The sequence below is a fragment of the Bubalus kerabau genome, chromosome 3, assembly GCF_029407905.1.
Source record: "Bubalus kerabau isolate K-KA32 ecotype Philippines breed swamp buffalo chromosome 3, PCC_UOA_SB_1v2, whole genome shotgun sequence".
Lineage (NCBI taxonomy): Eukaryota > Metazoa > Chordata > Mammalia > Artiodactyla > Bovidae > Bubalus > Bubalus kerabau.
Window position 1 is genome coordinate 144,145,596 of NC_073626.1, and position 26,683 is coordinate 144,172,278.

General features: G+C 38.7%; 2 protein-coding genes across 2 annotated transcripts in view; both read right to left on the reverse strand.

The window, feature by feature from the left end:
• Positions 1-334: 334 nt before the first annotated feature.
• Positions 335-25,368, reverse strand: TMEM237 (transmembrane protein 237). Its single transcript, XM_055574451.1, has 14 exons — positions 25,353-25,368; positions 24,262-24,363; positions 24,106-24,130; positions 22,018-22,049; positions 20,447-20,503; positions 18,366-18,503; positions 12,593-12,713; positions 11,510-11,667; positions 9,081-9,204; positions 8,608-8,799; positions 5,343-5,416; positions 4,602-4,695; positions 4,080-4,201; positions 335-1,969 (listed from the first exon to the last, which is right to left on the reverse strand). Exons 1-14 carry the CDS (start codon positions 25,366-25,368, stop codon positions 1,908-1,910), a joined length of 1,317 nt encoding a protein of 438 aa, XP_055430426.1. The 3' UTR covers positions 335-1,907.
• The window catches only part of MPP4 (MAGUK p55 scaffold protein 4), a 41,955-nt gene continuing 40,048 nt past the window's right edge, over positions 24,777-26,683 (reverse strand). Inside the window, exon 21 of the mRNA XM_055574775.1 lies at positions 24,777-25,949. Coding sequence (XP_055430750.1) covers positions 25,758-25,949 — 192 coding nt within the window. The 3' untranslated portion in view covers positions 24,777-25,757. The remainder of the gene's footprint in view (positions 25,950-26,683) is intronic.

Here is a 26,683-nt window from a genome sequence, read left to right on the forward strand (position 1 = left end):
TCAGGTCTAAAAAAAAAAAAAAAACAAAAGCATCAGGTCTTTGGTGCTCAGCCTTCTTTATGGTCCAAATCTCACATCTGTACATGACTACTGAAAAAACCATAGCTTTGACTATATGGACCTTTGTTGGCAAAGTGATGTCTCTGCTTTTTAATAGGCTGTCCAAGTTTGTCATAGCTTTTCTTCCAAGGAGCAAGCATTTTTTAATTTCGTGGCTGCAGTCTCTGTCTGCATTGATTTTAGAGCCCAAGAAAATAAAATCTGTAAAACTCACATTCATTCAAAAACCTATACACAAATTTTCATAGTAGCTTTATTCATAAATAAAAAAGTGGAATCAGCTCAGATGTCCTTTGACAGGTAAATGGTTAAACTTCAATAACTTGCAATGTGACTTTGCAATAAAAAGGGATGAACTATGGCCTTACAACATGGGTGAATCTCCAGGGAATACACTGAGCAGAAAAAAGCTAATCCCAAAAGATTACATACTGTATAATTCAACTTATTATTGAAATTATAAGATTTAAGAAATAGAAGACATTAGTAATTGCCAGGGCTTGGGGTTAGGGGTACAGGGAAAGGATGTAGGAAGGATATTGTCTGTTTATAAAAGGGCAACATGAGAGATTCTTACAGCTTTTAGACTTGGTAGATACACAAACATACACAATTGATAAAACTGTATAGAACTTAATATATACATAGACATACACACACATGTAACAGTAGGGGGATTCCCTTTTCAGCAGCTCCTGACAGCTGGAGAATACCTTATAGACAAGCAAGATATTCCTAGTTGACATGTGTATCAAATTTAGACCTATTTTCAGCACCATCCAACTCCACCATCAACTTATCAGTCCTCTTCTGTTCCACAACATTCAGTGGGTTGCTAATCAGGGCAGGCTCAGTTTTACTGAGGTGCTCAAGAGACTCTGAGACATCTTTTCCCACAGTGAGCCTTAATGTCTTGAGCTCTAAGTCTCATGTCAGTTGAGGCACCAATAGATACAGCTCTGAAGAGATCTCTTCTCTGAAGAGTGGGATTTCCATGAAGGTCAAAGATCTCTCTGACAAAGAACTCAGGAACAGGTATGGTGAATTTCTACTCATACTTCTTGTCATTTAAAAAAAGAGGCAGGGGAAAAGGTCTGCAGAGGTCAAATGAGTGTTAACTTAATAAGCTCACAGGCCTCTCCTTTACTCTCCTGAACTCTTGGCCAGCTTGGCTTCTCTTTTGCTATATATGTTTCTTAAAGCTCCCTAAATGATTCTGATGTGCAACCAGATATAACTACTGGTATAGGTCTTAAAAAAAAATAAACTTTTACAATTATATAACTTCTCAAACGAAAGTTACATTTCCTTTTTATTAGCCATCTTTCAAGCTAAATTACATTTTACTTATTACATGATACACAACCACTGAACCAGTTTCAAAAATGACAAAATTCATATTTCAATTTATTCAGTCAGGAAACATGAAAAATAAATAATGAAGGTCCTTTTCCTCCACTTCTTCTCTATTCTCTAAACTTATGTTTAAACTTGATAGATATTTTGTAACACTAAAGTTATGGCTTTTTTAAAAGCACTGTATTACTGCTTTTAAAGATAATGATTATAAATGCAACTAATCTGAAAAAACAGGAAATAAACACTTTCACCTGTTGGTTTCTAGTTCATTATCTCCTTCATCATAAAGACGATAATGCTATAGAAATTAATGTTTGGGTATAAATTGCAGATACAATTTTAACATTTTCCATAATCCTGAGAAATTGTTCAGTATTATATATCAAAAATCAATTCCAAATACATCTGTACATATATAAAAATACATTTAAAAACAAGAATGGGAAAAATTCTAAATACTAGGTCATTACTCAGAAGGTGAGTTGGCACTATGAAGAGGCTTTGATTCCTTTATCAGGATATTCTTCCACATCCGAGGAGAACATCAACTCTGGGAGAGAAAATGAACAAATCATACTTAAAATGATTTCCCAGCATCTCAAAAAGTTTTATAACTTACTAATGAACAGGCTTAAAATACTGACATATTATATAATAGAATTATAATTCTTTATGTTATAAATTAGTATTATAAATTCTTTATATAATTCTTCTTATTATATAATTCTTACTTAAGTACAAGTAAGATTTCTTGATAGTGAACTCTGAGTTTTAAAAGATGAGCTATTGACAAATGTACAAGTTTTGCATTTTGAGATGTACAAGTTTTTAATGCATTGTAACTCCTGAAAAATAAAATATATACAATAAAGACAATATAATAACTCATACCAGGAAGTTTAAGTCACTTAGAGAATCCAGGATCATTAAACGGCTAAAGAAGTCTAATTCTATAGTGATCATGATAACCTAAAATATAGGACACAGACATAGAGGAGGACCTGGAACTAAGATTAGGTGTGGGCCAGGAAAGTTTAAATATGTGACCCCATTTAATCACCATGAACTCCCTTTAAGTGAGAATTATCTTCCTCATTTTATATTTCCTTTTTTTTTTAATCCATATGGAAATGCTTTTTGACTCACATAACCCTAAAAGAGAGCAGGATTCTGGAAATATAAGTAACATATACTTTATGATTAAGATTGAATACTACAAAAGCCAGCTGAATTAGCTTCAATCCCAGTGGAGAATGTTATTAACTGGCATTTCGACATTTAAATTATCACTAAGCATAGTCCCATAATTTACTAAAATACCAATAAATATTAAAAAAAGAAAACCTTAGGAATTTAGTAAAATAAAGTCCCCTGATGTAAACATTAGATGAAAAAAAAAAATCTTTGAATGATGAAAAACTACACCAAGTTAAAGAAAAACTGCGAACTACCTAAAGCCTAAGAAGATTTTTTTTAAATATTTTAAATATATCTAAAAGGAGTGCTCACTTCGGCAGCACATATACTAAAAAAATAAATAAATTAAAAAAATAAATATATCTAAAAGGAATAATTAGTGAATAACACAAGAAAAGGTACATTCATGAGTGAAAACACACAAGATTACATTTTTTGTCTTGGTTTTTACATATGGAAATGTTGGAAAGATTCTCAGTTCCAAGATTTCTGAGACACAGGCTGTAATCAGTTGATCAAATTGTGGTTAAATGCTTTAACAAATCAAGAATAAAATAATAGCCAAAGTCCAGAAAACAGCAAAGAGATTCAAGGGTGAAACTGTGGAACATCTACCAGGAAACACAACTTACAATACAAATACTAAGCTGTTCTCAGAGCAATGCTGAAAGACGAGCAGTTTACAAATGTGATCCTTCTTCAGGTGTTCCAAAAGGGGTCTGAGGACTACAGATTAGTAAATCCCACTTTACTCTCGGCACATTAAAGATTGCTAAACACTTCATTAGACAATGAAGGGTTAAGAATTTGTGCCAGGTAGAGGAGGAGGTAAGGGTAAACTCACCTGAATATGTGTCTAGCAGAGGCTAACAGATGAAGCATATGATTTATTTCAAATTTATGGGCTTCCCGAGAGGCTCAGCGGTAAAGAATCTGCCTGCAATGCAGGAAGCACAGCAGGAGCTGCAGGTTCAATCACTGGGTCGGGAAGATCCCCTGGAGGAGGAAATGGCAACCCACTCCAGTACTCTTGCTGGGAAAAGCCCATGGACAGAGGAGACTGGAGGGCTATAGTCTATAGGTTCGCAAACGGTCAGACACGACTTAGTGACTGAGTAGCAAGAGATACTTTGATCAGAAAGAGACTAAGAGAAAGGAAGAGCAAAGACTTTCTATAAAATACCTGAAAGAGTCCAAGAAAAGAAATATCTCCAAAATATGTGGAAACCCTCATTAAGTGCTCCAAGACTCCAGCTCTCCCACACATGCCTCTGTTTTTTGCAGCATTCAGTTTCACCACTTTATTGTTATACTTCTTGGGTTATTTTAAATGCATCTTTGTTATTGAAATGTTATAATACTATAAAGTATAAATGATATAATGCTATATCCATTAAAAGAAGATTTATGAAGTCATTATAGAAGATTTTATGATGTACTTATACTATTTTTTTCTTTAATACCTTCACTAAGATCCATGCCTGGCTTGTAAGACAAAAAAAGCCAAGATAACCCAACCAGAATGGCCACCACCAGATTCACCACAATCCATGGCTGAAGAACCTGCTCCTCAATTCCTTCTGCCCTAGAGGTACAGAAATACTCGTCAGAAATGTCTTCGTTGTGTTCCATATATCCAGATATATCTATTTTATAAACTTAAAAAAAAATTAGCCATCCTTATCTAGAGGAATAACAAGCATAAAATATAACTTCCCTATGAAATACACTATATATATCATGAGAATTTTAAAACCATAACTTAAAAGATTTAAAACATTGTTTACAAAACATTTCATTAAAATGCAAGAGTATATAACAATAGTTATCCATTAACCAGTGGAATAGGGGGTTTTTTTTGGCCACAATTTTAAAAACAAAAACAAGGCCCTCGTTACTATTTTGAAAAAACAAGAATAGCACCATTCCTCCCGCTGTTGCTATTATTATGATCAACAATTACAAGTGCTACTATGAATCCTTACCAAAGGCTACCGTTAACAGAAGAAGGTGTGTAAAGGTGGATTCTGTCACTTGTCATTTGTTGACTCAGAGATAATACAAGAGCAGTAAAGTACACTGAGAAAAGACAAATGAATTACTAATCATGTATTTTTAACAACCTAGTTTATCTGGAATTTATAAATAACTTTAAGGTCAAAAATAATCTGAGCTTTGGGAAATGATGACACAAAAAATTTTCATTTGGTCAATTTCAATAGGCTGGATAGTCTTACATTATTTTTCAATATAGGTAGAGAAGGGTCTTTAGATACTCACTATTTTATCATTAGATTGGCAAGAATCTAGAAGATCATTTAAGAAATTAAATGATTCAAGGTCTTAAAATTAGTTTTATTAACATTCTCATAATTAGAACAAAATTTACTCCAAATTACCAAAAAGGTAAAAAAAAATAGTATTTGTTACTAAAATGTCCTATCAGCCTTATTTGTTTAATGTCAAGTAGAAAACACAAAAGTTAAATATTAAGTAATACAGAACAATAAACTTTAAAAAGTTAGATAACCTCTACTGAAAAATAATTCTAAACCTCCACTGAAAAATAATTCTATCAAAATTATACCTACCATAGTTGAATTACAAATTCCACTGAATATTGATATGAAATGTTTATAAGTAGCAATAATATAAAATCATTTTAAAAATAAAATTATACTTTTTTTCTGATTCAAATTTACACAGTTATCAAATTATTTACTTACAGAAAGATGCTAAAGCTCTTGGATCCAGAGCAAGAAAATTTCGGATTGCTACTGATGTTTTAGCAAAGTCAATCCTAGAAAATACAAAAGCCTCTTATCACAGTGTAGTTGTAAACTTCTTACAAAACTGTACAAAACTGTAGTCTCTAGACAACAGTTTCTTCTATATTTTAATGCTACCATATGTACTGTCTATTATGAAGCTTTAAGTAGCTACAGTTTATACTTAACACACACGAAAGAATCTTATTTACAAAGGCCACATAAAACATTTAACTAAAAGACTATTTTAGTCATCATTCCTTTAGCATTAAGAAGAAACAAATTTGATCAGCTATTTCATTAGATTCTACTTCCTTTTATTACTCATAATGAGTGATAAGCTGTTGTTTTCTTAGTGGGTTAAATTGTGTTCCTAAAAAGACATATTGAACTTCTAAACCCTGGAACCTGTGAATGTGATCCTATTTGGAAATAGAATCTTTACTGATGCAGTCAACTTAAGATGAGGCCATTACAAGGGGCCTAATCCAATAAGACTGGTGTCTTTATAAGAAGAGACACAGATCCATGGACACACAGGTAAGACTGTCATCTGATAATTGAGGGAGAGGCTGGAGTAATGCATCTACAAGGAACACCAAGGACTGCCAGAAACCACTGGAAGCTAAGAAACAGGCAGGAATAGACTCTCCATGGATCCCTCGAAAATGGAACCAACCTTGCCAACAACTTGGTTTTAGACTTTCAGATTCCAAAACTGTGAAAGAACACATTCCTGTTGTTTCAAGCCACCCAGTTTGTGGTACTTTTGTTACAGCAGTCCTGCTGCTGCTGCTGCTGCTGCTAAGTTGCTTCAGTCGTGTACGACTCTGTGCAACCCCGTAGACGGCAGCCCACCAGGCTCCCCTGTCCCTGGGATTCTCCAGGCAAGAACACTGGAGTGGGTTGCCACTTCCTTCTCCAATGCATGAAAGTGAAAAGTGAAAGCAAAGTCGCTCAGTCGTGTCCAACTCTTCGCGACCTCATGGACTGCAGCCTATCAGGCTCCTCTGTCCATGGGATTTTCCAGGCAAGAGTACTGGAGTGGGGTGCCATTGCCTTCTCTGACAGCAGCCCTAGGAAACTAATATAATACCCAGAGTCTTGACTATACTTGATTCAGTTCATTGGAAGATGTTTGGGTCTTTTTTTTAAATTAACTTTTTATTTTGTATTGCTGCTGCTGCTGCTGCTAAGTTGCGTCAGTCGTGTCCGACTCTGTGTGACCCCATAGACGGCAGCCCACCAGGCTCCGCTGTCCCTGGGATTCTCCAGGCAAGAACACTGGAGTGGGTTGCCATTTCCTTCTCCAATGCATGAAAGTGAAAAGTGAAAGTGAAGTTGCTCAGTAGTGCCTGACTCTTCGCGACCCCATGGACTGTAGCCCACCAGGCTCCTCTGCCGGGAGTCAGCAAGAGGCACTCCATTCGTGACAAAGGTCATAAGGAAGGAGGCTCGGCATATGCAAAGGCTGGATCGAGCCTCAGGAGTCCCCCTGGATATTCCCGAGCATCTACCCCCAAAAACCAGAGTCTGCCTACTTTATTGCTTTGTGCTCTCACCTCTGACTTTACTGGGGGGCTGCCCCCCACCACCATCTTGCTCTCTCTGACAAAGAGTTAACTTACAGCTCCTGGGCATTAGGAGTGTTTAAATCTAAACCCCTCAGATAGCTCTCTAACTCGCTTGACAAGTTTACCCGGACTCCTACAGCTATGCATACGATTGTTTACAGTCTCTCAGCCTGGAGAGGCACGGGCAGCTTAAGATATTCAAATAGCTTAGAGCCTCTCAGAGAGTTAGAAACTGTCAGAATAAAACTAGTAAAAGATTTCATTGATGAGCCAATGCTTGCTGCCAAGTTTCCACATCCCCTGTGTTGTATCCTTGAATGTGTATTAATTAATATAGTTGGTATGTAGAAAAAATAAGTAGTGGCCTTGGTGTTAGCAACTTTAGACCCTTAAGGTAATAAATTCTTTCCTTTGTTGTAAACCCATTACACCTCTGCCCTATAGGAATGCAATTTTATCTAACACCTTCGGAAGATGGCGCCAAACCTTAAAATAATTACTCTTAGAGAAAATAAGTCTTACAGTTGACAAACCTTTGTCAAGAGTCATAAAATGTTAATAGGCCTTCTGGCCAGAAGATGATGTAAATCACCTAAACCACTTGTATATGATAAATTTGCAGGAAAGAAACTCTGGTTTTTGATAAGGATCAAAGACTGCTGACTTTGCATGATTTCACATCCCCTATTATCCTCTATGTGTAACTTAGGGTATAAAAGCCCCTGTTGAAAATAAAGCTACGGCCTTGCTCACCAAAGCTTGGTCTCCCCATGTCATTCTTTTCCTCAATTTCCAGCTGAGTCTCCATCTGGAGTGCGGAGGTCCTCTGCAACCATTTATTTGCCTGGGCTTCTAAGACCCACTCGAGAAGGTGTCTAAGGTGGGGCACCTTCCGCTATTCGAGAGGGTGCCTGTGGCCTCCGTGGTCAGAGCTAACCTGGTGTCACAGGTTATATTGATTTTCCGCGTAAACCAAGCTACTCAGCCTCTTTTCTCCACTGAATTTTCCTACTGAGCTATCCTCATTCTATTACTCTTTATATCTTTGATGAATATTTAAATAGTCGCCGACGCCGTCTCCCCTTCGAATACCCTGGATCAGCCGGGGCTGGACCTCGGCACTCCTCCGTCCATGGGATTTTCCAGGCAAGAGTACTGGAGTGGGGTGCCATTGCCTTCTCCATTTGTGTTGCAGTATAGCCAATTAATAATGTTGTGATAGTTTCAGGTGAATAGAGAAGGGACCCAGCCATATATATACATGTATCCATTCTCCCCCAAACCCCCCTCCCATCCAGGCTGCCACATAACACTGTGCAGAGTTCCATGGTCTATACAATAGGTCCCTGTTGGTTATAGATACAGCAGTGTGTATGTTTGGGACTTTTTGAGTTGATTATATTTGGATGAAATTTTGGATTTAGAGTTGATGCTGGAACGGGTTAAGACTTTGGGGTATGTTTTTGCTCACAATAGTCCCATCTCCTCCCCTCAAAAAGAACAGAAACAGAATGGCTCTTTAAAAAGTCAAAATAATATTAATATCCTGTAATTCTATTTTGAAAATGTCATAGTTTGTCAGGGACACATTTTGCTCAACATTTCCTTCTGAAGAAAGTTAGAGGGGCCTACAGTCAAAACGGTCTTACCTGTCAAAGGCTGAAACTGTACTCAGAGCCAAAAGCAAGTAGAGAAGACTCTGGAATGGATATGCTAATGTCTTGTATTGTTGCAGAAGGTTTGAGAGGTCAGAAAGCTCATCTCCTGCCAGAACATAGATCACAACAATGTTCCACACAGCACAGCCAGCCAGGAAGCCATGGGAGAAGACACCAATCATCCTGAATGGAAAATGGTTTCGTTAACATACACGAAAGACTAAAGCAAAAAGCTCATTCTTCAAATCTCTTCATGTGTAAGAATAAAGTTCAACATTTCACAAAAACAAGCTTTTCTTTTCTCTATACTAATAGGCAGATCATTTAAATCTAATGGAATGTTTGAAAACTATATCCACCCACCATTTTAAGTTGTCAAATTTTTTAACATTATTGAACAATCAATACTTTAAAAAAAAATTGTGGAACATTAGTCTTTAGAAAAGTCCAACAAAATCAGTCACCGGAAAGCCCGATGCACCGACAGTGCAACATCTCTGGTCGTCCAGGAAGGCTTCATGTCCACTGACACATCGATCTTTTCTGTGGTCTTAATCAACTCTGAACGATCAGCAGCCTGGAATCGCCCTAAGAACACAACACACAATTAAAAACAACTCACAACAGAGAACCCTGGTGATCTTTCTTGTTATTCCACATTTAAGAACCCTCACGTTGAGACTGAAATTTTACAGTTTTCTTGTCTTGAAATTCTCCCTGATTCGGCTCCTATTTCAGTAGTCTCTTTTCTCTCAGTTGTTAAAAACATACAATGTTTTAATCTTGAAGAGAAGTAAATGATGTCCACGTAATTTCTTCTCAACCCAAAACAGATGTTAAAGTAGCAGTCTTGGAAATCAATTTATTTAATGAAATACAATGAACTTGTAATTCAGAATGAAGTCTGGAAACCTTTAACATGATATAGTCTAAAAGATTCTAATTTAGAGATTTTTACAAGTATCAAAGGGTAAATCCTACCACTATAAAGGTAAGTCAATATTTGAAAACACTTCAAATTTCTCAGGCAAAGATGCCAGCATATGTAGTATGGCGTTCTGTGGTGACAGAAAAGAAACAGATTGTTTCATACACTGGTCTTAAGATTCCCATGGAAACCGTCAGTTCAAAGGTCAGAACTCAATACTGTGAGCAGAGCTTTATGCTTCTACTGCAGACAAGGAGGCTCCTTCTCATTCATCAGCCAATCCACAAATGGACCTCAAGAAACTGGAAAGGTTCCATTATCTTTGCCAAACCTGGCTGTCAGACACTTTGGAGAAGGAAAGACAAAAGTGGGATACCTAATGTTCCCAAAGAAAAAGCAACTGCTGGGCAAATCACTGGTACATTTCATGGTCAGTTACTTTACTAAGGGAAGTTTCTGTGCTACAGGAAGCAAGAATAAAAATGAGGATTGAGTGATATTGCTTGAAAATCAGTTCAGTTCATTCAGTCATTCAGTCGTGTCCGACTCTTTGCGACCCCATGAACCACAGCACACCAGGCCTCCCTGTCCATCACCAACTCCCAGAGTCCACTCAAATCCATGTCCACTGTGTTGGTGATGCCATCCAACCATCTCATCCTCTGTCGTCCCCTTCTCCTCCTGCCCTCAATCTTTCCCAGCATCAGGGGCTTTTCAAATAAGTCAGCTCTCCGCATCAGATGGCCAAAGTATTGGAGTTTCAGCTTCAACATCAGGCCCTCCAGTGCTTGAAAATAGACTGAAGCAAATTAAATGGCCACACGGTATACTAGTCCTTCTGCTTGCTGCGTGCATGCTCAGTCGTGTCTGACTCTTTGCAACCCCATGCACTGGAGCCTGCCAGGCTCCTCTAACAGCCCTTAACTAGAAGTCATGAAACTTTGGTTCGAGTCCCAATTCTGTACTAATCAACTGTGAGACGCTGGGTGAGTCCGCCTCTCTGGGTCACAGGTTTCTCACTGGCCAACAACGCCAAGATCCCTTAAGTGGGCTCTTAAGGAATCAGAATTCTAAAACAATTTACGCAAAATCTAAGTTGTAAATTTTAAGGGTTAACCTTTATGTTTTAGATGAGTTCTTTAGGCAGCATGTTCACAGCATATCCATGGGACTAATATATGGTTCTGATCATGCTTTCAGTAGGTTCTTCTTAAACACCACAGATGTAGTGTTATAACCAATGTGTGCTATATACAATGTCAGAACTATTTTTCTAAAAGAAAATATAGCTATAATGTTGTATTCTCATTTAATATGGCAATATTCTCATGTATTTTCTCTTATTTATTTTTAATGATAGAATTTATATCATTACTTGCTCCACCACCAATATCACTACCAATTGCAGAAAACTGGTAAAAGTACAACAGAGAATAAAGAAATGGGTGGGGGGAGAGGGAGGTTTTTTAAATTACCAATCATCTCATAACCTAGAAACCACCAGCATTAACATTTTAGCATATTTTCTTCTAGTCTTTTGTCCTATGTATTTCTCTATAATTCAAATCTAACTACAAGTATGTATGTTTGCTTTTCATTAGCATCTTATCATGAAGTGAAAAGTTCTCCCTAAACATTATTTTTAGTGGTGCAGAAGATTTCATTGTATAGATATGCCATAAACTGTCTGAAATCACTCCCCTTCTGTTTTTTGCTCTCATTAATAACAATATGATGGTTTTTTCCAGCTTTTTGCTCTCATTAATAACAATATGATTAGCTTTATGTTTTTCCAGTTTTTTGCTCTCATTAATAACAATATGATGATTAGCTTTATGTATAAATTTTTATCCATATTTTTACTTATTTCCTTAATTCAGATTTCCAGAAGTATAATTCCTAGGTCAAAGGATATCCTTGTATAATTCTTAAAGGGTTCATGTTCCAAAATAAGGACCTACTTACTGCTTTTTTCCACAAACACTTTGCCTACAGGCTGGCTAATGCCCGTGGGTGCAGTGAATACAGATTGTTGTTCTGGACTACTTTGCTCGTCAGTAATTATGTCTTCATCTTCAACTCCTAGTTCATTGGCATAATGTAATTCCGCTGGCTGGGTTTTCCTGTAATCAAGGAGAATGTAAGAAAAATGGATGATTTCTGACCTTTTATAGACCCAAATAAGGAGTTCTTGTGAGTCTAATGGAAAGAACCCTGGATTTGGAGTCAGGAAATTTGGTTTTTACTCAAATGGATCAGTTATTAACTGTTACATACAGCAAGTCACTTATATTTCTGTGGACCTCAGTTTTCTCATCTGGAAAATGAAGTGACTAAACTAGATTTGAAAGGTTCTTTATAGACTTAAAATTATATGATTCTATATAGATACTGATCACTATGTTGTAGAGTCATTTCCAAATATGAACAACAATGCTATATAACTTCCAGTATACTCCTTTAAAGTATACCATTCTATTTTACCTGGGACTTAATTTCCTATGAAATAAACATTTTATGTATTGTTAGAATAATCATAATTTTATTTCTATTAATATGAGAAAATAAATAATAGCCTACCTTATTATACTGCTACTGCTAAGTCACTTCAGTTGTGTCTGACTCTACGCGATCCCATAGACGGCAGCCCACCAGGCTCCCCTGTCCCTGGGATTCTCCAGGCAAGAACACTGGAGTGGGTTGCCATTTCCTTCTCCAATGCATGAAAGTGATATCACCTTTAATTTTTAGTATCTTTAATATGTAATGTTTTTACTACTTATATAGAATCTTCTATTTGTGTTCCTCTTCTTTAGATACAGCTCTAAATATTTTATTTATTTAAATATAATATTTTACTTTTCTCAGTGGGCTTACTCTTTTCAAAGTTATCCTTAGATTAGTTTAACTAATACCTTTGTAATACTACTTATGCTAGAGAACACAACTGCAAGTATTTAATAAGACTTAGAAGCTGCTTTTTGGGAGCTCCAAATTAAGCATCAGGGTATATCTGCAGAATATTTAGAAGGACAAATAAATCCTTACTTCATCTTCCTTCGAGGTTTCTGAATAACTGGCTCCTCATCTGGCTCCACATTGATACCATTTTCATTTGGTAATAAAGATGGACTAGCTGTCTTCTTCTGGGTAAAGGTAGTCTCCAATTCTGAAAATAAAGCAGATTAAGTTTTTAAATAACTATGATGCAAAAAAGAAAAGTAGCATGTAAGACTTCTGTATGACAAAAGAACTTTAAGAATTCTAATTGGCCCCCAATTTTTTTCACCATCTTATTAATCTTTAATTTTTAAAATTTTACACCTCTAAACACTCAACAGAAAATTTGAAATCATGATGCCAAACAACATGAAAAAAGAAAAATTAAGTCATCCAACATTGAGGGTGTGTCAGAGCTCCAAGATTATCTCCAAGTTCTATGATTCTCTCAACGGACTCACAAGTCATTTACACCCACAGTTACAGTTTATTACAGGAAAAAGACACAAAACAAAATCAGAAGAAGGAAAAAGCTCATGGAACAAAGTCCCAAAGAAACCAAGTCCAAGTTTCCAAGAGTCCTCTATCAGTGAAGTCACACAGGATGGTGCTAATTCTTCCAGCAACAAGTTGTGATGACATACATGTTCCTTTCTCTTTCAAGGGAAGCTCAGCAGTCACTTAGCAGCCAGGAATTTTACTGGGGAGTGATCATAGAGCTACCTCCTGCCAAACACATACCAAAATTCTAGACTCCCAGAAGAAAAGCAGGTGCTCAGCATAAATCTCACTGTGTGCATAAGTGCAGAGTGAGCCACCCTGACAGTTTATAGAGAAAGCTTTGATCAGTGTAGACAACTGTTGCATAGGAAGCTGGCAAGTTAGGTCCATGAATCAAGGTAAATTGGAAGTGGTCAAATAGGAGATGGCAAGAGTGAACATTGACATTTTAGGAATCGTGATCCAAAACGGACTGAAATGGGTAAATTTAACTCAGATGACCATTATATCTACTACTGTGGGCAGGAATCCCTTAGAAGAAATGGAGTAGCCATCATGGTCAACAAAAGAGTCCGAAATGCAGTACTTGGATGCAATCTCAAAAATGATGGAATGATCTCTGTTCGTTTCCAAGGCAAATCATTCAATATCACAGTAATCCAAGTCTATGCCCCAACCAGTTATGCTGAAGAAGCTGAAGTTGAACGGTTCTATGAAGATCTACAAGACCTTTTAGAACTAACACCCAAAAGAGATGTCCTTTTCATTATAGGGGACTGGAATGCAAAAGTAGGAAGTCAAGAAACACCTGGAGTAACAGGCAAATTTGGCCTTGGAGTACAAAACGAAGCAGGTCAAAGGCTAACAGAGTTTTGCTAAGAAAACACACTGGTCATAGCCAACATCTTCTTCCAACAACACACAAGAAGACTCTACACATGGATATGACCAGATAGTCAATACCAAAATCAGACTGATTATATTCTTTGCAGCCAAAGATGTAGAAGCTCTATACAGTCAGCAAAAACAAGACCGGGAGCTGACTATGGCTCAGATCATGAACTCCCTATTGCCAAATTCAGACTTAAATTGAAGAAAGTAGGGAAAACAACTAGACCATTCAGGTATGACCTAAATCAAATCCCTTACAATTATACAGTGGAAGTGAAAAATAGATTCAAGGGAATAGATCTCATAGACAGAGTGCCTAAAGAACTACGGACGTAGGTTCGTGACATTGTACAGGAGGCATTGATCAAGACGATCCCCAAGAAAAAGAAATGCAAAAAGGCAAAATGGTTGTCTGAGGAGGGCTTACAAATAGCTGAGAAAAGAAGAGAAGCTAAAGCAAAGGAGAAAAAGAAAGATATAAGCATCTGAATGTAGAGTTCCAAAGAGAATCAAGGAGAGATAAGAAAGTCTTCCTCAGTTATCAATGTAAAGAATAGAGGAAAACAATAGAATGGGAAAGACTAGAGATCTCTTCAAGAAAATTAAGACATACCAAGGGAACATTTCATGCAACGATGGGCTCGATAAAGGACAGAAATGATAGGGACCTAACAGAAGCAGAAGATATTAAGAAGATGTGGCAAGAATACACAGAAGAACTATACAAAAAAGATCTTCATGATCCAGATAACCACGATGGTGTGATCACTCACCTAGAGCCAGACATCCTGGAATGTGAAGTCAAGTGGGCCTTAGGAAACATCACAATGAACAAAGCTAGTAGGTGATGGAATTCCAGTTGAGCCATTTCAAATCCTGAAAGATGATATTATGAAAGGGCTGCATTCAATATGCCAGCAAATTTGGAAAACTCAGCAGTGGCCACAGGACTGGAAAAAGTCAATTTTCATCCAATCCCAAAGAAAGGCAATGCCAAACAATGTTCAAAGTACCACACAATTGCACTCATCTCACACACTAGTAAAGTAATGCTCAAAATTCTCCAAGCCAGGCTTCAACAGTACGCGAACCATGAACTTCCAGATGTTCAAGCTGGATTTAGAAAAGGCAGAGGAACCAAAGATCAAATTGCCAATATCCACTAGATCATCAAAAAAACAAGAGAGTTCCAGAAAAACATCTAATTCTGCTTTATGCCAAAGCCTTTGACTGTGTGGATCACAACAAACTATGGAAAATTCTTCAAGAGATGGGAATACCAGACCCCCTGACCTGTCTCTTGAGAAATATGTATGCAGGTCAAGAAGCAACAGTTAGAACTGGACATGGAACAACAGACTGGTTCCAAATAGGAAAAGGAGTACATCAAGGCTGTATATTGTCACTCTGCTTATTTAACTTCTATGCAGAGTACATCATGAGAAACGCTGGGCTGGAAGAAGCACAAGCTGGAATCAAGATTGCCGGGAGAAATATCAATAACCTCAGATATGCAGATCACACCACCCTTATGGCAGAAAGTGAAGAACTAAAGAGCCTCTTGATTTAAGTGAAAGAGGAGAGTGAAAAGGTTGGCTTAAAGCTCAACATTCAGAAAACTAAGATCATGGCATCCGGTCCCATCACTTCATGGCATGGCAAATGGGGAAATAATGGAAACAGTGACAGACTTTATTTTTGGGGGCTCCAAAATCACTGCAGATGGTGACTGCAGCCATGAAATTAAAAGATGTTTGCTCCTTGGGAGAAAAGTTATGACCAACCTAGACAGCATATTAAAAAGCAGAGACATTACTTTGCCAACAAAAGTCCGTCTAGTCAAAGCTATGATTTTTCCAGTAGTCATATATGGATGTGAGAATTGAACTATAAAGAAAGCTGAACGCCAAAGAATTGATGCTTTTGAACTGTGGTATTGGAGAAGACTCTTGAGAGTCGCTTGGACTGAAAGGAGATCCAACCAGTCCATCCTCAAGGAAATCAGTCCTGAATATTCATTGGAAGGACTGATGCTGAAGCTGAAACTCCAATACTTTGGCCTCCTGATGTGAAGAATTGACTCATTTGAAAAGACCCTGATGCTGGGAAAGATTAAAGGCCCTGATGCTGGAGGAGAAGGGGACGACAGAGGATGAGATGGTTGGATGGCATCACTGACTTGACGGAAATCAGTTTGAGTAAGCTCTGGGAGTTGGAGATGGATAGGGAAGCCTGGCATGCTGCAGTCCATCAGGTTTCAAAGAGTCGGACACAACTGAGCAACTGAACTGAACTGAACTAAGAAAACTGTTTACCTCCCAAGTTCCCAGATTCCAGTCAAGCAGCCCTACAGCAAGTAGGCCTGTCCAGTCCTGCTGAGTTAACTCTTTTCTAAACACAAAGCATTAAATTCAGGCAAGTCAATGGAGCCTTCTAACCCACTAGCAACTCTTCCTATCTGGAAATACAGGAAATGGCTCCCTGGAATGCCCACAAAGACCCTAGAAATCTATTTTTAAAAGCACTTACAGCCTGGGCTGGAAATAGAAGCAGTACAGGCACCCACAGATGTGCTGGACAAAACAAAAATGAAACAAACATGTGGGAAGCTAGGCCTGTCGTGGCAGGTGCATTCTAGAATGGCAGTAAACGTACTCTTTGGCCCAGGACTTAGTTGGGATCTTAATTTTCTAAAAACTATCACTTCTATAAATAAATTTCCTCCTGAATTATAAAGCTAGGTATTTTGGTATCCATCTTGATTTTCAACTTTGTACCCTAACTGAATTACTGAGAAAATAGTTTTAATTCAACTATCCTTGAATTAAATTAAAGGAAATAAACTGTTGGTAAAACTGTCTGAGGATCATTTCTGTCTCCTTTCCTCTCTTCTGCCCTCTACTTCTCCTCTTACTGCCCCCCGGCACTGTGGTATCCCACTTCAACTTGCCTCTCAAAACTGTGTTCCATTCTCCTGACTTTTCTAGTTCCTGCTCTCTACTCCTGTAATCTCTTCATCTAATAAGAATCTATTGTTTTCTAAGAAAACAAAGAAATAGTCTTGGGAACTATTTTGTAATTAACCATTTCATTGGGGCTAATGTTAATGGGAGAAAGCTAATCTTACAATCTTTGTTCCTTCCTTTTTTTTACTCTAATAAAATCTATTGTCATTTTCTAATTATTATAAAAGTTACACATACAATATATGAAAATTTAGTAAAGAAAGAAAATTTTTCAAAATCATCCCTAATTCTGCCTTCTAAAAATCTTACCACTGTTGACACTTTGCTATATCCTTCCATTCTTTTTACTGTATGTGTGTGTATGTACATATGTTCTGGACTGAATTGTATCTCCTGAAAAAGATATACGCAAGTCCTAATCCCCAATACCTGTGAATGAGACTTTAGAAATAGGGTCTTTGCAGATGTGATCAAGTTAATATGAGGTCATGCTGGATTAGGATGGGCCCTAAATTCAATGGCTAGTGTCCTTATAAGAAAAGCCAAAGTTGGACACAGAAACACAGGGAAAAATGTGAAGATGGGGGCACAGAATGGAGTTATGCTGTTTCGAGCCAAGGAATGCCAAGAACTACAAACAACCACCAGAATCTAGAAGAGGCTAGGGTGGATTCTTTCCTACAAACTTTGGAGGAAACATGGCCCTGTGGACACCTTGATTTTGGACTTCTAGCCTCCAGAACTGTCAAGGGACTAAATGTCCATTGTCCATCGGAAGGCATGCCGAGATCTAAACTTTCTATTTTGCTTCTGAAATTGCATCCCTTCTCTCATAATCTGTACATATATTCCCTCATAACTCAGTTGGTGGTGGCTTCCCTGATGGCTCAGAGGGTAAAAGCATCTGCTTGCAATGTGGGAGACCCAGGTTCGATCCCCAGGTTGGGAAGATCCCCTAGAGAAAGAAATGGCAACCGACTCCAGTACTCTTGCCTGGAAAATCCCATGGATGGAGAAGCCTGATAGGCTACAGTCCATGGGGTCTCGAAGAGTCGGACACAACTGAGCAACTTCACTTTCACTTTTCAGCTCAGTTGGTAAAGAATCTGCCAGCAATGCAAGAGACCCCAATTCGATACCTGGGTTGGGAAGATTCCCTGGAGAAGGGATAGGCTACCCACTGTAGTATCTGACCTGGACAATTCCATGGACTGTATAGTCCATGGGGTCACAAGGAGTCAGACACCACTAAGCAACTTTCACTTCACTTCACGATCAAAAGAGATCCTGTGAAATATTCCTGACTTAACCCTCTGGAGTTACCCTAGCAATAAAAATTTTAAGCAAAAACAAACAAACAAAAAAACTGGATATGAGTGGGGAAAATAGAAATAGACAGGTTTTTAATCATATCCATCAAACTACGACTGTTGTCACAACCTAACCTTGGTTTCTTTACATACCAAGAGGTAGCCTTGTTTTCTTCTGCCTCCGTTGAACAGGAGCTTCTTGATGTTCTATGGAGTCTTTGGTTGGTGGCTCGCTGCCCTCAGGTGGCCTCTGAACAGCAGTCTGAACAAGACCTTCTGAAGAAGCACTAGCTACAGAGATACAGAGTAGGGGCAAATGGGGATAACTTGAGCAGAGACTACTAACTCTCAAATATATGGGGAAAGGGGAACTGGAACATTTCCTATCTAATATCTTCTTCTCTCACAGAACTAATTGTGCCCCAAGTCTTGATTTCCTCCCCTCTTACCTGTAACTTTGGGCTTCAAGTTGAAAAAACAAAGAAATAAGGGAACAAGGAAGACTGAGGAAGAAAGAAATCTGGGGACTAGAAAGAAGAACAAAAGACGGGGAGGAGGAAAATCGCTTCTGAACTTTCAAAAAAGTGAAAACATGATAGAAACTGTCACCATAATGAACTTTCTTACACCTTGAAGATTATCAGCCTCTATATATCAACACTTTAGTCCTTCATTTATAAATTAACACATGATAAATTCATCATGGATAACTGGAGCTAACAGAGAACTTATAAATCTCTCCCCTCATTAAATCGTTGAACAGATTTTGACACATTTTGGCAGATATGAATTCTGCTTCATACATTCCCTTGCCAGTTTCTTCACAAAAGAATACAAATGAGTGAACAAATGAACAGATCTATTAGTATCTTGATATTATCAATAGTATTCAGCGAAATAGAAACTAAAATAAGCTAGTTTTTATCCACTAGGTTAACAAAAAAAAAATTTTTAAGTTGATATTTTCCAGCGTTCCTTAGCAAATGTGACACTCAAACTCTGCTGCTGGTACGAAGATAACTAAAGCTCTGTTAAAGGCAATTTAGTAGAAACATATTAATAATGCACGGGTCCTTTAATCAGTTTCACTGCTAGCAATCCATGTTATAGAAATATCTCTTCTTCCCCATCATCCACTATTTTATGTAGAAGAACTGCAAACTGTTGGAGTGAAAAATTTGAAATAACCTAATCGAACAACAACTTTAATAAAAGCCAGCAATATATCCCTTTGTCGAGAGCACTGATTTTTTTTTTTCTTTTTTACAAGAAAAATAGTTGGTAGCTGGGATAGAGCTGTACCTCTGTTCCTACAACTCACTCTTTATTGCATTCTTCACCAGTGACCTTTTTAAGTCCATAGGTAAGACATGTCTGTACTTAAATGTGAGTACACTTTTAGAGCCTAGCATTTCAGCGAATATCTTTGTGAATCTAAGTCTCTCTGCCTCTTTTCTTTTTGTTCCATGTCTGTATATTTTTCTGTATACATCCATCTCCATTTTTCTCTTTTCTTACACCCACCATCTATTTATTACTCCATTTATTAGGCAATGATAAGCTAATATAAGTTTCCAACCAGGTATAAGGTAGGACCAGCTATGAGCTTTAGGACATTCATCCAGCAGTGGTGGACAGGACAAAGTGGGGTGGAAGGAAGCTAGAAGTACAGAGCAATGTTGGCGGCAACCCCAATACCTCAGGTGAGAGGAAGAAAGGTGCTAGACTAACCAGAGTTGTGGCAGTGGAAATGGCAGCAGGAAAAATACATTAAAACTACTATATAAAAAGCAAGCTTGAGCTTCCCTGGTGGTCTAGTGGTTAAGAACCTACCTTGCAATGCAGGGAACATGGGTTCAATCCCTGGTCCCAGGGGATTGTGTCTCTAAATCCAGTATCTTGTTCAAGGGTCTGGAACTGATCACAGCTTAAGACAACTTACGTTATCTGGGGATAAAAGACCTCAAAGAGTCCAAGAAAGTTGTGGAAGTTAAGATTTGGGGCAGCACTACCCTTTATTCCACAAATGTTTCTAGATACTCCTCAGCCTGCCCATTGCCTTATCCCTCATTACCATCAAGAATCCCACTGCTTCAGAGTGAACTTGATCTTATCTTTAATAAAGCAGTGACTTGGGACTGTTAGGGCCTTGCCTCTCCCTGATCTGTGATGTTTATCATGTCCGAGGTCCTGGAAAAACTTGTGATCCCACACAACAAAGAACAACTTCTTACCAAGCGGGGTTTTCGTTCTGGGCTTCTTTTTCTTAGGACGACTAAGTGGAATATCATCTATAAAAGAGAAAGAACACCAGAAAAGGCTGCCTAAAAGTCAATGCATGGAAAAGTCAAAAGGGAACTTTTAGTGGGGAAGACCTTTCCCTTCTCTTCCCTGGGTCCAGTCAACTTCTATACATTAGGGGAAGAAGGTGAGAAATTGACAAAGTTAAAGGAAGCCCAGAATGTAATACAGGTAGCTCACAGCTGGTCAGTAAAGTTATAAACTGTGACAGAAAGTGGGCTCATCAAATATTCATCTGATCCCCTACATTTCCCAGCCCCTTTGCACTGGGGCCTATGACTGGTTCTGACCAGGCTGTGAGCAGAAGTGTTCTGTGCCATTTGGGGGCCAAGACATTGAAAGAGCCAGTGAGTAACCCTCCAGCTTCCTCATCCCTTGCTGTGGCAACTGAGGGGGCTTCACATTAAGATGGCAGAACTGCAGCATGGAAGTAGCTGAGATCACTGCATCATTAGTGAAGAGGGAGAGGAAGGTAACTGTCCTGGATTGCTCCTATGATGGACTTTGCATTAACCAGAAAAACCCCTTATGATATTAAGTAACTGTGATTTGGGGGTTAGTGTGACATAACCCAGTCTATCCTGATGAAATGAGACAAAAGAAGATGTAGTCCCTATCACAGAACTATATGCAAGACCACAGTTATATTCTAGGTGACTCCATTCAGGGATGAATGCTTTTTAACTTTTAAGGTCAAATATCAACCATATAACTAGTGTCACATAGTATCAGCCATCCTTTAAAAATGGCAGTCATAGGAGATTAATATGATAAAAAAAATTGTGACATTATAACATATACTATTCAGATTCAAGTTTAAGGGAAAATTAAGGGGGAAAAAACTAACTTTCAAACATCAAATACTGTATTTAGAAAATTTTACATTAACAGAAAACTAACTCACCTTGAATAGCACTTTACATGACACCACCAAATTTAATCAGGACAGAGACAAAAAGAGAAACTCTATTAATTAGAAATCTATTAAACTGTCAGACTGTAAATTGACTTATATCATTACAAATTTAAAATAAAATTAGCTTTCACAGAAAATAAGCTAATTTACAAACTAGCTTATTATTTATAAATAATAAGCTGTTTAATAAGACTAACAACATAACCCCAATATTTTCTGAACCTACATATACATACTCCCTGTCTATTAATAAAGTGGATTAAACAGATTAAGAACTCTTATGTTGTCACTGATTAAAATCAGCTTAAACTCTGAGGAAACAAACAAAAGAGGATCAGAATTCTGATCAACAAATCACTAAAACATTCAGAACAGACCCAGTATACTAATATGTGGACATTCAGTCTTTGAAACAGAATGTTTAATTACAACTGTTATCTTAATGATTCAAGGATTTTTCATCTTTTAACTTGAGGACGTCTTCTCTGAATTATTACAATTGTGCAATGGTACTAGTCACAATTTTTTCACTTTATTCATTTTGAATTTTTAAAACTAGATAATAAAATTACTGTAAATTATTTTTACCTTGGCACAGGTGGAAGGGCTCGTGGAGGACGCTATGGGAAAAAGACAGAAAACTTCTTGTAAGTGAAGGCCTGGGAACATCTTACTTCATGTATTTTAAACTTTTGATAACCCTGTTCATCAAATGAAACCCAAGAGATACAGATGAGAATCAGATGGGCAATTTTAATTTTTTCTATCACTTCTAAATTTCACATAAAATTCCTTCCTTCCTATATTCCTCACTATCTTCAGGCCAGGCACTGTTCTAAGCATTAGAGATACATTAATAAACAGAACCGAGAGATCCTTGCTTTATGCAAAGTACATCCTAATGGTTAAATATTAGAAGATAACATTAGGCATATATATTTATATATATATATATGATGAAGAATGCTGCTTTAGTTAGGAAAAGTCTGAGATATTTGAACTGAGACCTGAATAAGAAAGGAGACAAAGGGGAGCAAATACAAAATATTTTACTGGAGGTTGGGCTTGGAGAGTTTCAGATAAAAGAAGGCCAATAAAGGTGAAGCACCGTTATCAAGCCATGGGAAAATTAATTAGGAAGACCAACAGAAAGAACTGAGATTTTGCTTTAATTCAATGGGAAGCCAATGGAGGTTTTAAGTCACAGAGTAAAATACTAACATTTATATAGTAACGTTTTAAAAATGTTACTAACACAACATAGTAACCTTTTAAAAAATATACTCTGAATACAATGTGAAACACCCAATTTAGGGCAGAGAGAAAAAATTCTAAATGTACTATAAATTTTCTACTTTACATGAACAAGAAAAGTGTTCACAACATTAATTGGCTATAGGCCAGTATAAAATAACACATGTTTTAAGAAGTGCTTGCAGGTCACAGAAATTACAGGTAAGTAGCACTCTGGAATCTTTCAAAATAAAATACTAACAAATATATCTAGTAATCAGTTTAATATTCCAAGTATCTCAAGTTGCTTGCAGAAGACATTGATTTTGAAGGGTTAAAGTTTAAACAACTCATTGCTTGTTCCACAACTGTCCCATTCAGCTATCCATTCGTTCAAAAAGTGTGTTAATAAAAATGCTGCAAGATTAAGACATCGCTGGCTGTCTTAGCACTATCCAGTAGCCAAAACTGAACTGGCAAAGGATGGGTCCTGTTCCATCAGTCTACAAAACGGTATTGTTCTAAAGATGCTATGGACCGCGTTCTAACCAAAAACTCAGTTCAGACCACAACTCCTCATTTCAAAAGTCCCGCAAAAATTACGTGTCATCCATCCAGAAACTCAACCTCTATGTTCCTCAAAAGTAGAAAGTCTCATCTGAACTGAAAGTAACTAAGGCTCGCTTACCACCTGCTTCTTCCCCATTGCGTCTAAAGCTGGGCTCTCCGGCGGCTGCCGGTTCCCAGGCGCGGGTAACACACCCCGCCGGGGTTCACACCCGCCTCGCTGGCCGCGCGCGCAGGCGCAATGCGTCATCAAGCTGCGCCGCACAGGCCGTTCTGACCCCCAGCCTCCACGCAGCAGGGTGGGAGCGAGGGGGAGCACGGAGACCCGGTGTGGCTTTTCCGGGCTACTCTTGCGGTGGGCGTTGGAGTCGGAGCCCCGGGAGGGGAGACTCCGGCGGATGCGGGGTAGTAATCACGATTTTCCCCATGGTTTCCCAAGTGGTTGCAGTGATTTGTTCGAGAGAAGTGAGAGAAGACCAGGATTAAAAGTCCCTGCTGGCAAACAAATCTCTTTCCTGGGCAGCTAAAATGCTCCCTGGGAGGAGTCGATAAGGGCCTCGCTGGCAGCCCCCGCACCCGCAGGGGCGGGGTCGAAGTGAGTGAGGCGTCGTCATGGCAACACCCTCACTCAGACCCCACCCCCACCCCGGAAACTTCACGCCTGGCTCTCCGCCCGGCTTTTGGAGTTCGGGTCCGGCCCTGGGAAGAACTTCTGGCCCCCGCTCCCAGTCCCTCTCCTGTGAGCACCGAAGGGGCGGATGCGCGAGCTTCCAGACTGGGGTTCGCCCCTTCTTGTCTCCAGCAGGTCGGTGTCGGCCCCGCCCCAGAGGTAGCGGCCGCGTTAAGGCAGCGGCTCACACGCCCCTCACCGCTCACCCGGTGGTCCTCTTCCACCCCGAGCCTGGAGTCGGCCCTCATGGCGTTGTGCCCGCCTGGGCTCCCTCGGCGCAAGTGCTGCCTGCGGGAGCCTGGTTCCCCGCAACGCTGCAGCCTTCGGGACCAGCGGGAGGCGGGGGCTCTGCGGGGCCGGACTAGGCTGCCGCCCCCGGGCCAGGTCTCCGCCCGCCTCCGCTTTGGCAGCCTTCGCGTTCCGAGGCTTCGGGGTTGACAGACGCAAGCGTTTAGCCACCAGACCTAATGTTTAGGTTCGGGTATGAGTGAGTGTGTGTTGAAACAGGCAATTCTCAGATTTTCTCCAGTTGCTTACCCTCCGTCCAAAGACGCGCGACATAAAATCTGGGCTTACATAAGTGTTTAAAAATGACAGTTTTCTTCGTTTTGTTTGGTTGGGTTTCTGAGAAAAATAATGGTCACTTTAAATAAAAAACTACAAATGTTTTGAAGCATACACTCAGTTTGCTCAATAGTTAAGAAAGAGCAGATCGGATATGGGGAAAGTTAGGGAATGATCCTGTAGTCCTGTATGGATGGATGTGAGAGCTGGACCATAAAAGAAGGCTGAGCACCAAAGAATTGATGCTTTTGAACTGTGGTGTTAGAGAAGACTCTTGACAGTCCCTTGGACTTCAAGAAGATCAAACCAGTCAGTCCTAAAGTAAATCAATTCATTGAAAGGACTGATGCTGAAGTGGAAGCTCCAATACTTTGGCCACCTTATGACAAGAGCAGATTCATTGGAAAAGACCCTGGGAAAGACTGAGGGCAGAAGGGGGCGACAGAGGATATAATGGTTGGATGGCATCACCGACTCAGTGGACAAGAGTTTGAGGAAATTCCAGGAGATAGTGAAGGACAGGGGAACCTGGCTGTCCATGGGGTCCACATGACTGAGTGACTGAACATCAAGGGAGAGATCCAGAAGGTGAACATATATAAGGGCAGGAAGAGCGACTGGAAGTCTCCGAGTTCGTGGAATAACATCCTCATCCCCTTGTTTTCTCACATGTTGGAGTTTAGCACTAAAATTCATTGCTCTTTCCTAATTTAGGCATAAATGTAGATACTGGCTTTTAGGAAAATTAATGATTGCTACAGCCCTGATCAAAAGAATAATTTTTATTTGTAGCTTAATGTGTAAAATGAGAGCAGTGCTGTTTCTGTAAGTTTTGATGTTAGAGGTGATTTGTATATTAATCCTTCCTTCTTGCAGTTAAACTGCATACTTTTTGAAAAATCCATGTTTATAAAACAAGTTTCATAAGGTAAAATACAGTTTCTGAAATTAAATACAACGTATTTTATTTAGGAAAGCTCTTTTTTATCTGAATCACACAAAGGCCACATGAAATCTATGAAAGGTCCTCATACTCGGTGACTTAACATTGTTCCCTACCAATTGCTGCATATAAGGTAAAGGAAAACATTTTTTTCCCCTGAAATCCAAATAGATAACTCTACATAACCATACAAATTTCGTTCACATAAGATGAACAAACTGCAGCACTTTTGCAGCTGCACATATTATAATAGAGCAAATATGACACTGATGTTTTGGATTATAGCTGTTTTTCCAGCGCTAGTGAACAGGTGAACATTGTTAAAACTCCAGTATTAAGCAGAAGGCCTCTTTAAGATTTTGTATCAGAGGAAACCCATGTTGCTGGTACCCACTGAGACTCCTCCTGAGCCTTCTGAACTGCAGACAGCAACTGGGCACGTGCCTCTTCCAAGTTGTCATTCACAATCACATGGTCAAAAAATTGGCCAAACTGAGTCTCCATTTTTTGGGCTAAATCCTCCATCTCTTGTAGATCTTCATCCTTTAGGAAAAATAGAAAAATACAAATAGCAAACTTAATGAGATGAATAGAAATAATAAGCAGTTATGTTGTTATACTCAGAACTGTATCTGTTTATAAAAACAGGTCATGTAAATGTTCTCCACTCTAAACCACAAAACTTATGTTTCTGTGTTTAGTCTTACTTAATGTCTCCCAGATCAAGTTTTCATAAAGTTGAGTTAATAGTTTGTAGACAACCAATCCTCTCAACTTCCTATTTGGACTTAAATTATCTTATTCTATTATCTAAACACTTGGAGCTCTCAAACCCCATACAACATAAAACCAAAGAAATTTTATCAGTTAAATATAAATAAAAATTAAACATAAATTTCAAATGAACATTAATCTGATAAGAATGACATTATTTTGCAGACACAAATGGCCACGTTGAACATGATGCTATGACATGGGTCTTCAAATGAGGCATTTCTAAATTACTCTTCATGATGACTGACTTCACCTATCAGATCAGATCAGATCAGTCGCTCAGTCGTGTCCAACTCTTTGCGACCCCATGAATCTCAGCACGCCAGGCCTCCCTGTCCATCACCAACTCCCAGAGTTCACTCAGACTCACGTCCATCGAGTCAGTGATGCCATCCAGCCATCTCATCCTCTGTCGTCCCCTTCTCCTCCTGCCCCCAATCCCTCCCAGCATCACAGTCTTGTCCAATGAGTCAACTCTTCGCATGAGGTGGCCAAAGTACTGG

What these genes read in the sequence shown, in the direction of transcription:
- TMEM237 (XM_055574451.1), bottom strand. An exon ending in AGTGTTTGTGGAAAAAAGCA is followed by an intron (nt 9,205 to 11,509) that starts GTAAGTAGGTCC and finishes TTGTGTTCTTAG; the next exon opens with GGCGATTCCAGGCTGCTGAT. An exon ending in AAGAGCTTTAGCATCTTTCT is followed by an intron (nt 4,696 to 5,342) that starts GTAAGTAAATAA and finishes GTCTTTTCTCAG; the next exon opens with TGTACTTTACTGCTCTTGTA.